The sequence below is a fragment of the Sprattus sprattus genome (genome assembly GCF_963457725.1).
Source record: "Sprattus sprattus genome assembly, chromosome: 9".
NCBI lineage: Eukaryota > Metazoa > Chordata > Actinopteri > Clupeiformes > Clupeidae > Sprattus > Sprattus sprattus.
Genome location: NC_137928.1, coordinates 15147346 through 15162203, shown reverse-complemented (window position 1 = coordinate 15162203; position 14858 = coordinate 15147346). Strand labels below are relative to the sequence as shown.

The 14858-nt window shown below is 43.0% G+C and overlaps 2 protein-coding genes across 2 annotated transcripts in view; one reads left to right on the top strand and one right to left on the bottom strand.

Annotated features, from left to right (window-relative positions):
- smc4 (structural maintenance of chromosomes 4) overlaps positions 1–2237 on the bottom strand; it is a 28953-nt gene extending 26716 nt beyond the window's left edge. Inside the window, exon 1 of the mRNA XM_080844900.1 lies at positions 2178–2237. The gene's annotated coding sequence lies outside the window, so the exon portion shown is untranslated. The remainder of the gene's footprint in view (positions 1–2177) is intronic.
- Positions 2238–3927: 1690 nt separating this feature from the next.
- The window catches only part of ift80 (intraflagellar transport 80 homolog (Chlamydomonas)), a gene marked incomplete at its 5' end in the record, with an annotated part of 57468 nt that continues 46537 nt past the window's right edge, over positions 3928–14858 (top strand). The window contains 6 exons of the mRNA XM_080845332.1: positions 3928–3968; positions 4323–4540; positions 7576–7686; positions 8687–8755; positions 11929–12038; positions 14680–14769. Of these exons, the coding sequence (XP_080701458.1) occupies positions 3928–3968; positions 4323–4540; positions 7576–7686; positions 8687–8755; positions 11929–12038; positions 14680–14769 (639 nt within the window). The remainder of the gene's footprint in view (positions 3969–4322; positions 4541–7575; positions 7687–8686; positions 8756–11928; positions 12039–14679; positions 14770–14858) is intronic.

Sequence of the window (14858 nt, the reverse complement as noted above, 5' to 3'; positions counted from 1 at the left end):
CATCTCGAACTAAACTGTGTGAAGTGTCTAAAAATGGAGGGAAACCGTTGAAAAAAAACTGCTGCGTCGCCACAGCATTTACTCCTTGTAATATCACAAAACTAATGACGCTGGAGTTATACGTCTTAAAAGAATAATCACGTCGTGTCGTTTACCAGCCATCAACAATGAAAGAAAACGTAGCAAGCTACACAACGAAAAAACTTGTATGAGATCTACGGTTGGAAAGCAAACAGGCACTAGGCCACTATTTGTGCAAAATGGCTTATTACATATTCTGAAATTAAAATAAAGTTGTCTTGATTTAACCGACAACACTAGTAACCTATGAAATTTCACTCGGCGTTTTCCATCCTGACACTTAGAATTACTTTGCTGGGCCAGGCGTCACTATGCCACATTACAAAGAACCCCCACCGAAAAAAAATGGTGACGTCTCCTGTTGTCAGTAACGAGAACAGCGCTCAAACAATATGTGACTATGCCATTTCCAAACCAGTCCTTAAGTTATACATGCTAACCATGACATGATATGAGCACAAGTAACCAGCCAATTGGATGTCTTCTAACGACCATGTCGAAAATTAAAATAATAAATGTTCTTCCTTGTACGAGTTTGACAACTCAAGTAACCACGTTTGGTGGCAAATACGAAAACACGGGGTTTGGTGGAATCGCTACAGGAAGCACTCAAGTTAGCTTACTTGGCTAACAGTATTTGTCGTTGCCAAGCCTCATTCGAACAGTTACTAGTTATCCATACTGGTAAGAAGGCGATTAACAACAGTAGTATGTGTCAGCAAGCTGGTACTTTCCAAAGGGACGTCAGTCTCTGATAGCCGTTTGTGCATCCAAGTCGTAATAAGTAGTTTTCGACTGTTTAACTAACGTTTGATGTGTCATTTAACCAAACCTTAACTTATAGGGAATTAATAATGGAGAAATGTAAACCATCCATATTTCTACATTCAGAGGTCCCCCCCCTCCCATTCATGACAGAATAGCCTATTATTCAACGAAAATAGCAACAAAATCGCTTATTTACTTTAAAATTGATTATAGAACGAGACTGAAAATGTGGTTACACCTCGGCCAGGGATGATGCAATGGACAGGTTTATCATCATAATAGTGATACTGAATGCTGGTCGTATTAGATAAACTCTACATTTATAAGGAAACTCTGCTTCGAGTGACTCGTGCAGAGTTAATTGTGCTCAAGAAACTAAACCAATCCACAAATTAGTTAGCTGGTTAGTGAACATCTGCATGTTTGTTTGCTTGTACCTTAACCATTGCAAGCTAGGTAACGTAAGTTAAAGTATTCGTGGAGCAAACGTTAAACCGTTTGTCAACTTTTCCAGCAAGCCAGCCATTTTAAAGCATTAACATTATTAAGAAGCATTTTATAAGTAAACGTTAGGTGGCATTGTGTCTTTATTGACGACATATTTTTGCAGTTCACTAAAATCACTATAATTATCTTTTTTTGCCATTACACTTGGCAGCTAGCCGAGTATCCTGATATATATGATATTTACCAACGAGTTAATACGTTAATTAACGTTTGAAAGCTAGGAACTATTGTTATTGTTAACACAGTCCAGCTCAATTTTTTGTATGGTAGTTAATCTCATGTTAACTGCTAACCTTAATTGTGCATTGTCCTGACAAACACTTGAAAAAGTAGTTCACGTCAACTGTTACTACAAGTTCAGATTCGAAAACAAAGTTAATGTTAGTTTTTTTCTAGTTGGTAATAATACTGCTATTAGCTTCTCTGAGCTGACATTAAGCACTGAGCTAGCACTAGGCTTATGTCCGAGTTCAATGACAACTTCGAAATCAAACTAGTCAGGATAGCTGGACGTTAGAATTCAAAAATCAAGGCAAGGAACCAAATTGGCGGGTTAAACTCATCCCTTACAGCACAACGTGACTGCCATGGTTGTCATTTCGCTTTTTTTAGCTAATTAAAATGTCAAATACCGTAAACCAAATACCAAACAAACATACCAATACTATAGCCTAAGATTACATAGGTAGCTAGCATGCGAACATTAGCCAGCCAACGGTAACTCATTGGTTAGCACAAGGCAGCTAACATTGGCTCATTTTCTGAGTAAACTATGAAGATGGACAGCTAGCTAACGTTAGCCCTTTAGAGTCATTGTTTACCTTTTCTCTCCGCGTAAAATGGGTATATATTCCTTAGAATGTCCAAAGCGAGCGCTTCGATTTCAATGACTGTTGTGTACCTATCCTCAAAAACTGAAAACTTAAACGAGTGTTCTATGATCAAGGTCCCGCAAGTTTAGGCAGACTTTTAGGAAGAAATTCGCACTCGAAAATGGCGCCTAAATTCGCTCGTCGAACCAAAATTCGTTACAATCTCACGCACAGCATCATGGGAGTTATATCCATTCCAAAATCAAGAATTTCAACGCCATCCATATAAAATCCAACTAGACGCTGCTTTTGAAGTTGTTTTTTAATCATGTATCCGTTTTAATCTACGATAGCATGTTATATAACCTAAATATATTGTGGAGTGTTGTTGCAGAATAACAAATTGAAGGCACACCCCCTAGACTTTGAATGAAGAAGCTTGGGAAAATCCTCCAATGGCTGTGTAGGAACCGTTGCCTGGAGACAGCACTTGCGCGTACAACTTGGAACAACTCAGCAACACAGTGACGTCAAGAGGAAATCCAGACATCTTGGTCGTCGTTCCATATCAGTGAAGGTATCGATAGGTATTGATTGAATAAAAATCCCCCGCGAAGCTTTCTCACTATTAGTTGACCAGTATTGAATATAAATGTAGCTGCACTAAATTCCAGTGCAATATTTTGGCAGTGGCATTTGCCAATCACATATCTCAGGCTATCGGGAGTTAACTTACCGTTGGGTTTGCTATCCTAGCATGGCTATGCTAACGTTTGTTAACGTTATCTTGGTTGATTGGACATCATAAGCCAGTTAGATAGACATGTGTTATTTAGCACTATGTGAAATATCGTACGATGAGTCAGTCTGTTATTTCGAGTGATTACAAACTAACGTTAACTTTACTAGTCTAACGTTATAAGAATGTAGATGTGGTCCGTGTCTGAATTGGAATTTGGAAGTATAAGTTAAAGTTAGTGGGCTCCCTCACGACAAGGTATCCACTTTTGTCGAGCTGAAAATGTATCCTTCCTTGGTGCTATAGTAGCTAGTGCGTTAGGTATTGTTAGAGCAAGCTAGATATGCTAGGAACTATCGTTGACTTAAGTATAATACTAGTGGCAAATGTACTTTACGAGGTTTGTATCTGGAAAGTTAACATTAATGTTAATCTAAATTCTGTGCGTCAGTTTATAGCTGACAGCCATTGCGCGAATTGTTAACATCAATCAGACAACGTCAGTGTTGACCAGGTAGCACCTCGATAGGTGTCAATTTTAGCTCTGCAATACTGTGGTGCCATGAAAACCAAGGCGTGTCAACCAAGAAGACGTTGTCTTAGTAACGAGTTTTGCATGTTAAATTGGGTCACTGGTAGGTTAGCGTTATGGATTTTACACTAGTAAACAGAAAGAAACCATTTTAGGAGTGACCTGGATTTTCATTTCCTTGTTATATTGCATATATTGTGGCTGTAGATAGTGCAGGCGCTTGACCAACCAACGAGCAATATACTACACGACAATATGGCACTTAACATTTGAACATGTTATACCAAAACTCAGCTGTCAGACATTTTTAGGATAAACTGATATCTAGTAAGCTCTTCAAATGCTCTACTAGACTTGTGTTGATATGATGAAGTAGTCATACAAGTTGATTTCCTTGGTCATGAATCAGTTCCGTGTGTTGTTATGTGTTGCAGCTTACTTCTGCGCAACCGGAATCAGAAGAACGTCTGTATGCCAAGCTTATCACAATGAGGTTGAAAACATCCCTTCTGAAGGAGCCCAAACATATCCTTTTCAGTTTGCATCTCCGCCTCAACTATAAAATATATCATCATAGCCTCAAATCCTAGGTGTACTAGGTATTTTGCACTGAACTACATTATCCAGATTGTGGGAAGAGTTAAAGGTATTGTCCAAAGTTATTAGTCAAAGGTGAAAGCACATACTAGGGTGAAAAAAGTAAATCATATGCATGTCTTTGAATAAGTTGAGTTTATGATTGTGTGTAGTCTGACTACGACAGTCTCTGTTTATATGTATTTGTAAGAGGAGGTGAGAACATTTAAAGCTTTAGTTTTTAACCTACGCTTCTCTGTTGCCAGCCGGCTGTATCAGTTGCTGTCCTTAACAGCAGCACACACAGAGAATTGGTGAGCTGTGTGGGGTGGACCACAGCGGACGAGCTCTACTCGTGCAGTGAAGACCATCAGATACTAAGGTGGAACCTGCTGAATAATGAGACCAATGTGGTGGTGAACATGCAAGAGGACATCTATCCCATTGACCTGCACTGGTTTCCCAAGAGCAGCGGTGGGAAGAAGCAGGCCCTGGCTGAGATATTTGTACTTACCAGCACAGATGGTAATTCTTCGGTTGTCTTTGGTGAATTGCACCTCTCATATTCCAAAGGTATATGGCTTTGTGCCAGTTCTGAGGCATTCAGGGAATATGGAGATACATCAGTGGCGCTGAAGTAGGCCACAACTGTTTGCTTAATGATGAACTTTCCTTGAACCTACAGGCCTGCATTGTTTTATTGTCTCTCTGTTTTTATGTTTGTCATCCTTTCATTTACTTTCATTTAAGTTCCAGTGGTCAGCACAGTCACGTCTGTCTGATGGCATAAGGCTTCTGTTTGCTGCTTTGGTTTGATAAACCAGTTGGTGTTTTTCCCAGATTGATATGTAACAAACAGGACAGGATCAAAATTATGAAGCGCAGGAGTTGAAATGGTGCTCAACATATTTGCAAATATTTCCCCAGTTTGCAGACATCCCCCTGGTCACCATTTGTCTAAATATGATCTTGTTTCTGGGGTGTCATTCAGGTGAGCTGCAGAGGACAGTGTTCAGAGTATGAAATGTGCTCAGATGTAGACAGAGCCCAGATAGTATCTCTACATCTTTGTTTTGTTAATTTTGAAATGTGTTGGATAGACTTTACTTTATTTGGTTCTTCCTATGTTGGTGGATTTATATGAAGTGAATTTCCTCTTGATCAGGCTAGGAGTACATGTACGCCTCTACTTCTTTTCTGTGAAATCATAAGAGATAATTTTTCTCTGATTCTTTAAAGGATTAATGTGGCAGTGCGTCCATGTGCAATCCAGAGTGAGAGAGACGATGCATCCTGGTCTCCACCATGTGCATATGTACAAATCTCAAACGCTTTGTGTCACCTCTGACCAAACACGCTAGATGCTCAGGGCACTGTCTGTCTGTGTGTGTGTGTGTGTGTGTGTGTGTGTGTGTGTGTGTGTGTGTGTGTGTGTGTGTGTGTGTGTGTGTGTGTGTGTGTGTGTGTGTGTGTGTGTGAGAGAGAGAGAAACTCCCTCCCACTGACCCGCCTGACTCTCACGCGCTCAACACGCAGTGGAGACGCCTGGCTGCAGCAAGCTACGTGTGCTCACCACAGTAATGCCAGTGTAGAGTTGCATAAACACACCCACAAACTAAAGCAGCAATTTGGTCTGGCATTTGTCCATAGTGATGAACACCCTGTTTAGTCGGTGAACTCACTTTCAGCTCCGTTGAACCAGTAGTAGCTCATCACCTAAATATATGGCTACCATTATTATGTACGCTGATAATATATAAGCTTAACCACAATCTTTTTTTAAGGACAACTTGTTTCAGTTAGCTTGATGTCATTATCCTCAGTTCCCATGGGATAATGTGATTTTATTGTATTTATTTTGTTACAGTTTGGTATCCCCCATAGTTCTGGATGTCTTTCACAACAACAAATCAATAGTTATTGTCAGTATCATAAAGGTTCTTGGAGTTTCTTAATGAAGCAGAGACTCTGGAAAACTGAAAAGATCTCAGACCTCATCCCCCTCCCGCACACATAAACACTCACACACACACACAAACACACACACACCACCCCCCACCCTCTCCAGTTTGAAATGACAATTTCTACTTCATGCGTTCCGGCCCATGCTCGATGAAACCACAGATGTATAACACTGGTGGGTGGGGTAAAAATCATACAGTAACTTGTGTGGCTTTCTGTAACCTCACTCACCATGTGGGCCCTACGGGCGCGTCACATAGAGATATGTGTCAACTCTCCGGTCACCACAGACAGCACTAAAGCTGCCTCGGTCTCTGAAAGTCGTAGTGCTTCTCTGTCGTGTTACTAGATTGCCTTAAAACATTGCATTTTATGCCACATGCTTCCTACCTGTTTTTTAGGGGCTAGCGACATTCACTTTGTTTGGCGATCCAAATATAGACTGGGGAGAGAGCGGCTGTGTGCTGATTTGCAGTTTTAGGCAACCAAAAATTACATAGAACATTCAGATTTTTTTTAATACGCAATGCCACAAAGTATATGTTTGGCTTGTGTCTTTGATAACTGTCTCCATGCCTAATCGCTCTTTGTCGCTGGCATATAGGAAACTGGTTTAATCCCAGCTGCACACGCAGACTCTGTAGTCATTCATTCATTTTGGGTCGAGAAAGAGGGTTACCAACGGGGACATGGCAATAAAGACACTGCCTGTGGTCATTGAAGGTTCGCAATAATCCTTAACCACTCGGCTAGTTCGCTTTGTACATGTTTGCTTGTGTCTGTTTGTGACTGGCTTATAGACAGTCTTACTGAACTGACTATAGTGTGTTGCACACTATTCTCAGTGTATCGGACATTGAAGACATCTGGGTTTTTTGATTGTCTAGAGCTATTTTTATTGCTGACTAACTTAAATTGTCTGTTTAGCCTCCTACACCATATATATTTCCAGCTCATGCTTATCATCTACATGGCAGCAAGAAATCCGAATCATACTGCAGTGGTTATTACCGTCGTATTACCTTGGAGTGATGTCATCGTGCAAATATACTTTAATTCAGGGCTGTCTGTGGCCAGGCCCCTCAAATAACACAACTGGCAGTGTTCCTAGGCTGGAGGAGAAGACTGGGAAACCGCCCCTTCATTGAGCTTAAGTGACCCCAAGCTTTTAATGAGGGGCCTGTAAAGTTGCAGGAGATTTGGTGAGAAATGACATGTGCTCCCAGGTGCTGTGTTCCAGCGACAGTTATACGTTTTTTTTTTTTAAGGTGAAAATGGTCTCTTGTGAGAACATATTTATAAGGAAATAAGGAAAAGGTTATGTTTTTTCACGTCGTGTCAACATACGTTTAGTCATAAATGCTCCATGCACTCACACCCTCTGAAAAGGTGGTCTGAATTAGGAATGTTAGCTTTGTCAAGCTTTGTTAACTCTCTCAAAAGGCTGAATCACTCTGTTCAACTAAATGTTTTTCCTCTTTTATCTGCTGTAAGGCCAACCCCACTTGGAGAGTTGGAAGACTGACATTCTCTCACTTTGCCCGTGATGCATAAGCTGCCTTTTCATGTACATACTTTTTCTTCATACCTGTTTGTAGGCAAGTTCCATTTGGTATCGAAGACTGGCCGCATTGAGAAGAGTGTGGAGGCACACCGAGGTGCGGTGCTGGCCGGGCGCTGGAACTATGATGGGACTGCCCTCATTACAGGTGAGGCCTGTTTTACCACAACACGTTTAAGTACGATATGGAACTGAATGGTAAATGGTAAATAAACTGCATTTATATAGCGCTTTTCTACTCATATAGCACTCAAAGCACTTTATAGATAAATGGCTCAGACATCTAGCCATTCATACAGCGATTGCTGAGGCTACTATCTATGGTGCATACCTGCACATTGGGAGCGGTTAGGGGTTCAGTGTCTTGCTCAAGGACACCGCGACACTTGGTGAGGAGGAGTCGTGATCGAACTCGCAACCTTCCCATGCTGAACGACTCCTCTACCTCCTGAACCACTATCACCCCCGATAGTGAATAGATTGATAGAAAAGGGGTAGGAAATGCCACAATATCACGATATTTGGCCCACTATACAGTATTATTGTGATACTTTACCTTTTATGACACAGCAAGTATTGCAATTTGATTCTGCAATACATTGCAATTTATTTCTCCCATACATTACGTTTCATATACTGGGAGTCTAAGTAGCCATTTTGGTGCGGTACATTTAATGGACTTACTTTCCAATTTCCGCTGTGACATGAGAGAAGAACAAAGTTTTGTGCCATCTTGTGGACTTCAGAAGCAATGTTATCAGAGTACACGTACTGTACCAAAATACAATCGATTTCATTCTCCCACCTGTACTGTATATGTGTGCATGGATTTATTAAGATAATACAAAACAATTATAATAATAAATACCGAGAAGTGAGAAATCAGAAGTTGCATGATATTGGCATCATTTTAGACACATCCTCTGTCATCCATCAGCGGCAAAAGTGCTTTTTAATTGAAAAGATTGTAAATGTTAGTGTGATATTTTAAGTTATCCCAAACTGTTTTAGTGGTGGCGTAATTTAAGCTTAGAGAAATACAGTGTTCTGCTTAGAGTATGTCATTGACTAAAGCTTTCACAGTGCAGGCTGCTGGATGGGGAGTTTTTCCCAACCTTTCTGTGACCTCTTTTGTTTTGTTCTTTTAGCTGGCGAGGATGGTCAGATAAAGATCTGGTCCAAGAGTGGGATGCTGAGATCAACTCTAGCCCAGCAAGGTAAGACCAGGAAGAAAAGAAATTGTATGCCCTTTGAATCTCAACGTTTACAGTTTGAATATGACAAATCTACACTGCCTGACGTGCGATGGGGTCCGTATCCAGGAACTAGGCCCCCCGAATCTTTCTGGGTTTCACCCCCTCTTTGGATGAGCCCACGAATAAGATAAATCTGATGGGGTCAGGTGTTTACCCCCAAACATGGCATATGGTGAGATTTGGTATGTCACTCAACCTGGTTTGTTTGGTTGTTTTATGGTCTTTGACTTTTTGGCCTCTGAAACAAGTAATCATAGCAGTGCAATTCTGAAAGTGTTTGTGTGTTGGCAGAGAAAATGCTGTCGTGGTTGTGTTGTTCCTGAAATGTTGAATGTAAGTTTTGTTGTAACCTTTGGAGAAAAATGCATCTTCAAGGCTATGAAGTCACATGGCTGCTGAAGAGGTTAGAATCCCACACTGAACGTGTTCATCTTAAATTCATGAAGTGGGCATATTATAATAGTCCAGTTTACACACAGTAGTAAGTGTTCTTATTGGGAAGTCTGTTCTAACTGTGGTTTACGAGACTGAGTTCAAACCCACAAATAGACACGTGAGGAACTTTGGAAAGGAGAAAGACACAGAGAGAGAGGGAAAGACACGGAGAGAGAGAGAGAGAGAGAGAGAGAGAGAGAGAGAGAGAGAGAGAGAGAGAGAGAGAGAGAGAACGGGTAAGAGAGGCAGAGGGAAACGACCAAGGAGTAAGCATGGGAGATGAGAAAAAGGCTGTTCATTTTGTAAACATGAACGCAACACACAGCAGCCAATTATGCTGTCACACTGAAACCTCAACGCTCACTTAGCCTTCTGGTGCCTGTGAGTGCACCTTACTGGTGGAGGACAGAGCCACCTGGCAACCTTAGGCTACAATTTTTGCCCATAATACAACTATATTTGTATATCCCATGATATGGTTTTTCCCCTCGCTGTGTCTGTACGAGCCTTTGCTCAGTCTCTGTGTTTGTTTGTACGTATGTGTTTGTGTGTGCGTGTGTGTGCGTGTGTGTGCGTGTGTGTGTGACGTGTGTGTGTGTGGGTGTGGGTGTGTGTGTGTGTGTGTCTCGGTTTACTTTTCAAGTGGGCCAGATTGAGCACCTTGCATTATCTTTGTAATGAATGTAATGAGAAGATGGTTTTCATCTTACTTGTCTGACAGCTGGCGTGCACACGTTCCCAAAGCTGCAGCTGACAGAACATCGAACTGATCTGTGTGAATATATGTCAGCCTGCCCTCAGAGAGGATATCATTCAGCCACTGAAAGACAGCAACCATATGAACTCCGTCTGTCTGTCAGGACTGTTTAAAAATGTCCATTATCTCCGAAATGTACCCCCTGGCATTGAGGTGGGGTTGGGGGGTAGGAGGGGTGGGGTTGGGGGGTAGGAGGGGTGGGGTGGGGTGATGGACTGCTGGGGCATAATGTTGGACCCTGTCGCCAGATGATTCAGCGTGCCAGTTCCATTTCATTAAGAGCGCCATAAAGTCCCAAAGGTTTATTGGAGCTGAGTTTTATTAAAAGCCATAAAAATAGATTTCCAGTGATACAGTCCTCCACTCTGCGATCGCATGCATGCGCACGGTTCACTTATTAATTGTTTCATTGTGGCGTTGAAATGTTAAACGCGCCATCCGACAGGCAGTGCCACAGAGGGTTGTCATGGGCCCGTCGCGAGCCTGTGTCTTAAAGAGAAACAGTGACTCAACAGCCAATTAGCTTCAATGGCAAAAACGGCCCTCGAACCTGTGTATGGAATAAAAATGAGGTCAGTTTTTTAATCGACCACAATGGATCTTGAAAGTTAGTCGGTCGTGACCTCAGCGTGTGTACTTTTGACATGTTGTGGCCAAATCTGTGAGATGTACATTTCTCCGTTTTGCTTACGAGGCAAAACAGGGGGAGCTTCGAGAGTTCAGCGTAGTGTAGAGCCAGATGAGGTGAGATCTGCTCACTCATGTCAACACATCTCATTTGAATAGGACGTGTCATAACACGGCACGTGTGTTGATGTGTGCTCTGCTTGCTCGGCCCTGGTTGCACTGGTTCTGCGGCTCTGAATTTACACATGCCTCCAGGTGTTCCCCCGCCCTCTTTGTCCTGACGATACCTAATTTACACACACAGGCACTAATACACACACATGCACACACACAAACACAGATGCATGCATGCACACACACAGGCACTCATGCACACATGCACACATGCACACATGCACACATGCACACACACGCACGCACACACAGGCACTAATACACTCACACGCACACACTTGCACACACATACACACACAAACATACAGTCAAATGCACACACACACACATACACACACACACACACACACACACACACACACACACACACTTCCTGCCTCTCTGCCTTCAGCCATGGCAGGTTTGCCATGCAGAAACACCTCTGTGGCTGTGATGGCAGAGGCCTAGAGGCGCGGCTGTGTGCTGCCAGCTCCTCCACAAAGCAGCGGGGCTCAGGTGACGGCAGCCAGGCTCTTCAGCTGAGTGCAGCGCAGATGCAATCTGATGACATGACCCGGCCCTTTGTCCCCACCTCTTGTCCTCTGAGCGAATTTTGGTAACAGTAGATTTCAACCAGTGTACACGAGTGTGAGAATGTTTAGTAGCGTGTTTCTATGGGGATGTGTGTCTGTGTATTTGTTTGTGTGTGTGTTTGTGTGTGGGTGTGCAAGTCAGTGCACACTTGGTGATTTTGTATTAAGTTTTTGTTTTTGGTCTGTGTTGTGTAAATGTAATTGCATTATTCTGCAATGTACTGTTTGTGTATACAAGAGAAACTACAGATGTTCTTAGTAAGGATTTTGCAACCCAAATGCATCTTGCTTTAATTAATTTAAAAGCGTGAGTGTAAATTGCATTTTTTGGGTGTATCCCAGTTATGTTTCGCACAGCATGAGTGGATAATATCTATTACTGAGTAATAATTATTTATAACAACCGCTCACACAGGCCCTTGAAGTGTTATAAATAGGTTACTGGCGTTTTAGCCAATGCAGAGAAACAAGTAATAAGCCCTTATTAAATGTACTATGTATATGTTCTCTCTGTTTCTCTTTCTCTCTCTCTCTCTCTCTCTCTCTCTCTCGCTCTCTGTCTCTCTCAGGATCTCCGGTGTACTCGGTGGCCTGGGCCCCTGACTGTGACAGGATCCTGTACACATCAGGCAAGCAGCTCATCATCAAGCCTCTGCAGCCCAGCTCCAAAGTGCAGCAGGTACTCTCCCTCTCCTTCCCTCAACACAGCTAGGCCAAGAGACAGACAGGCAGGCAGGAATACCCAAGGCCTTAGCCCACTCATAGACCATCACCATCACACCTCAGTTCATTTTGGTGTCCTGTGGAAACATCCATATCCTCATCTGCACATGTATCCCGCACTGGACTCAAACCTCAGGCCTGGGAGACAGGCGTGCTCGCAAGTGCTAGCGTCTGTCGCTAGCACGTCTCTTAAGGTGTCGGGTAGTGAGGTTTATTCATTCGCAGTATCAATCCCGCTAGCTACCGTAACTCACACACTCTAGATGATAGCTTATATTAGTCGTTCTAGTTCATTGGATTTATTCTTCCAGTTCTAGGTAATCTTTTTTTAGTTACATTTACACATTTTCTTAACCTGGATGTTAAAATCCATCTAAAGACACAGTTGGTGTGTTTGTGTGTGTGTGTGTGTCCGGCGTGTGTGTGTGTGTGTGTGTGTGTGTGCGACTGTGTTTGAGTGATGTGTGTGTGTGTGTGTGTGTGTGTGTGTGTGTGTGTGTGTGATTGATTGATTTTGTGTGTGTGTGGGTGTGCATATGCGCCCACATTGATGCAGGGAGGCTTCACACTGGGGTGAATAATCTGCCCTCCTTGCCTCGTGTGTGTATTTATTGTTCTGGTGGGTCCTCGATTGTGCTGGGGACCTTGGGTAAACACCATAATGGCTTAGCCAGGTCTCCCCCGCACTGCCTCTCCTCCTCTGCCTGGCGTGTGCTCCCTCTCCTGAAACTAACTGTGTGTGTGTGTGTGTGTGTGTGTGTGTGTGTGTGTGTGTGTGTGTGTGTGTGTGTGTGTGTGTGTGTTTCTGTGCTCTGTGTGTGTGTGTGTGTGTGTGTGTGTGCATTCGTGCACCCCACAGTAAAGCCTTTCTGTCTATCAGCGTCCGAGCACAAATCAGCTTTGCTATCTGTCATTTCTGTGTGCACGTCATCAACTGATTTTCAGTGAATACATCTATATATTTTAAACAAAGTTTTTTTGGTGCATGTGTAGCATTGGAGTAATTTAGCCCCAGGTCAAGCGCAGAGAATGAATCTAAGCCTAATTGAGAGCCGTTGTGGATTATTAGAGCCTGGTTTTTAATAGGTTGGGGGTTTGTTAGGGGGGGGGGGGGGGCGTGGGGTGGTACGTGTGTAAGGGCAACCTCATCCCCCCTGGCGACCTGTGAACACGTTCCCATGTTTTCAATTAGGACAAGTGCAAGCAATTACCGTAACAGAGAGCAGTCAGGGGATCTGTCAGCCGGGATCTGTTAGCGTGCGCCTCGCAAGGCCACACGCCCCCCCCCCCCCCCCCCCCCATCCCCCCCCCCCCCCAACAACACTACACACACACACACACGTGTGCGCACACACAGAAACCACAAACACACACACTCTCGCTCTCTATCTCTCCATCTCCCTCTTTCAGTATCTCTCTGTCTATCTCACTCACTCACTCTCACCTTCATGTCACCTCAAGCTTGTCTCAGTGAACATACACCCCCTCCCTGTTGACCTTTCTTTGTCTGAATTTACACCTCCACTCTTTCTTTTCTTCCTTTCTTTCAAGGTTATCAACTCAAACAAAGGATTTGAATTCTCTCTGTTACTTTCGACTGGCAGCACCTCCTGTCAAAGCTGATGACATAACATGTAACAACACGCAGTTTATTGTTATTTTGTTGCAAACCAAAGACCAGTTGTCCTTCACAGTTTTGTTATTTTTACGGAGTGAGTTAAGTTTAGAACGCGGTTGTCTCACTCTTTCATAACTCAACTGTGTGAACCTCACCAGATTTAGCGCCCCAAGCAAGCCTGACAACTGTATACAGTCATAGCATGGATGTGGTTTTCCTAAGTGCCATGCAGGTCAGGTAAAGATATCCTTTAGTTAAAATCTTGGCTCTCCAGCTCTTTGTCCTCAGCTTTTCGAAGCCGTTAAGACGTCCTTCTCCCAAGCAACAGCCCTGCTGGGGGTGCACTGGGACTGCATGGGCGACTGCATGGGCGACTGCACGGGCGACTGCACGAGCGACTGCACGGGCAACTGCATGGGCGACTGCACATTCGTAATTGAATGTTAGAAGCATTGCTTTTGTCTGGTAGTGCTTCGTGAATTCCTAATCTTGAATGCATGTGGCAGTTTCGTGAAAGTTTGGTAGTTATTGAATATATGAGGTTCACTAAAAAAATTATATTGGACTTTATTGGAATTTATTTTGTTGAACTAACAGACACTTTCATTATTCTTCATTATGGTTTCGGTTGTTGGACGTCCATTAAAGTGGTTTTGTGTTTGGAATATGATGCCATAGCCCAAAATGACCAGTCTTTAGAGTTATATTGAGCGTAACTGGAGTACAGTTGTGTTGCGAATTCTTGATATGAGTCGATTTAATAGAAACCATCCACAGACAGCAAACTCGAGAAACAGAAAACAAGTCTGATGCGCAGACTAAAATAATTGTGTGTGTGTGCTGGCATGTGAGTTGGTGTGTGTGAGCTTGTTTGTGCGTGTGTGAGTTTGTTTGTTTGTGTGTGAGTGAGTGTGTGTGCGTGTGTGTGTGTGAGGCTCATCATGTGATGATAGGATCGTCTCTTTCTTTTTGTCGCCAGTGGAAAGCCCACGATGGCATCATTCTGAAAGTGGACTGGAACTCTGTGAATGACTTGATATTATCTGGAGCAGAGGACTGCAGATATAAGGTAAGTGGCACAAAAGAAGAGTTGAATTAAACATGATGTTTCTCTATACTCCCCTCTCTATCTCTCTCTCTCTCACACACACTCTCTCT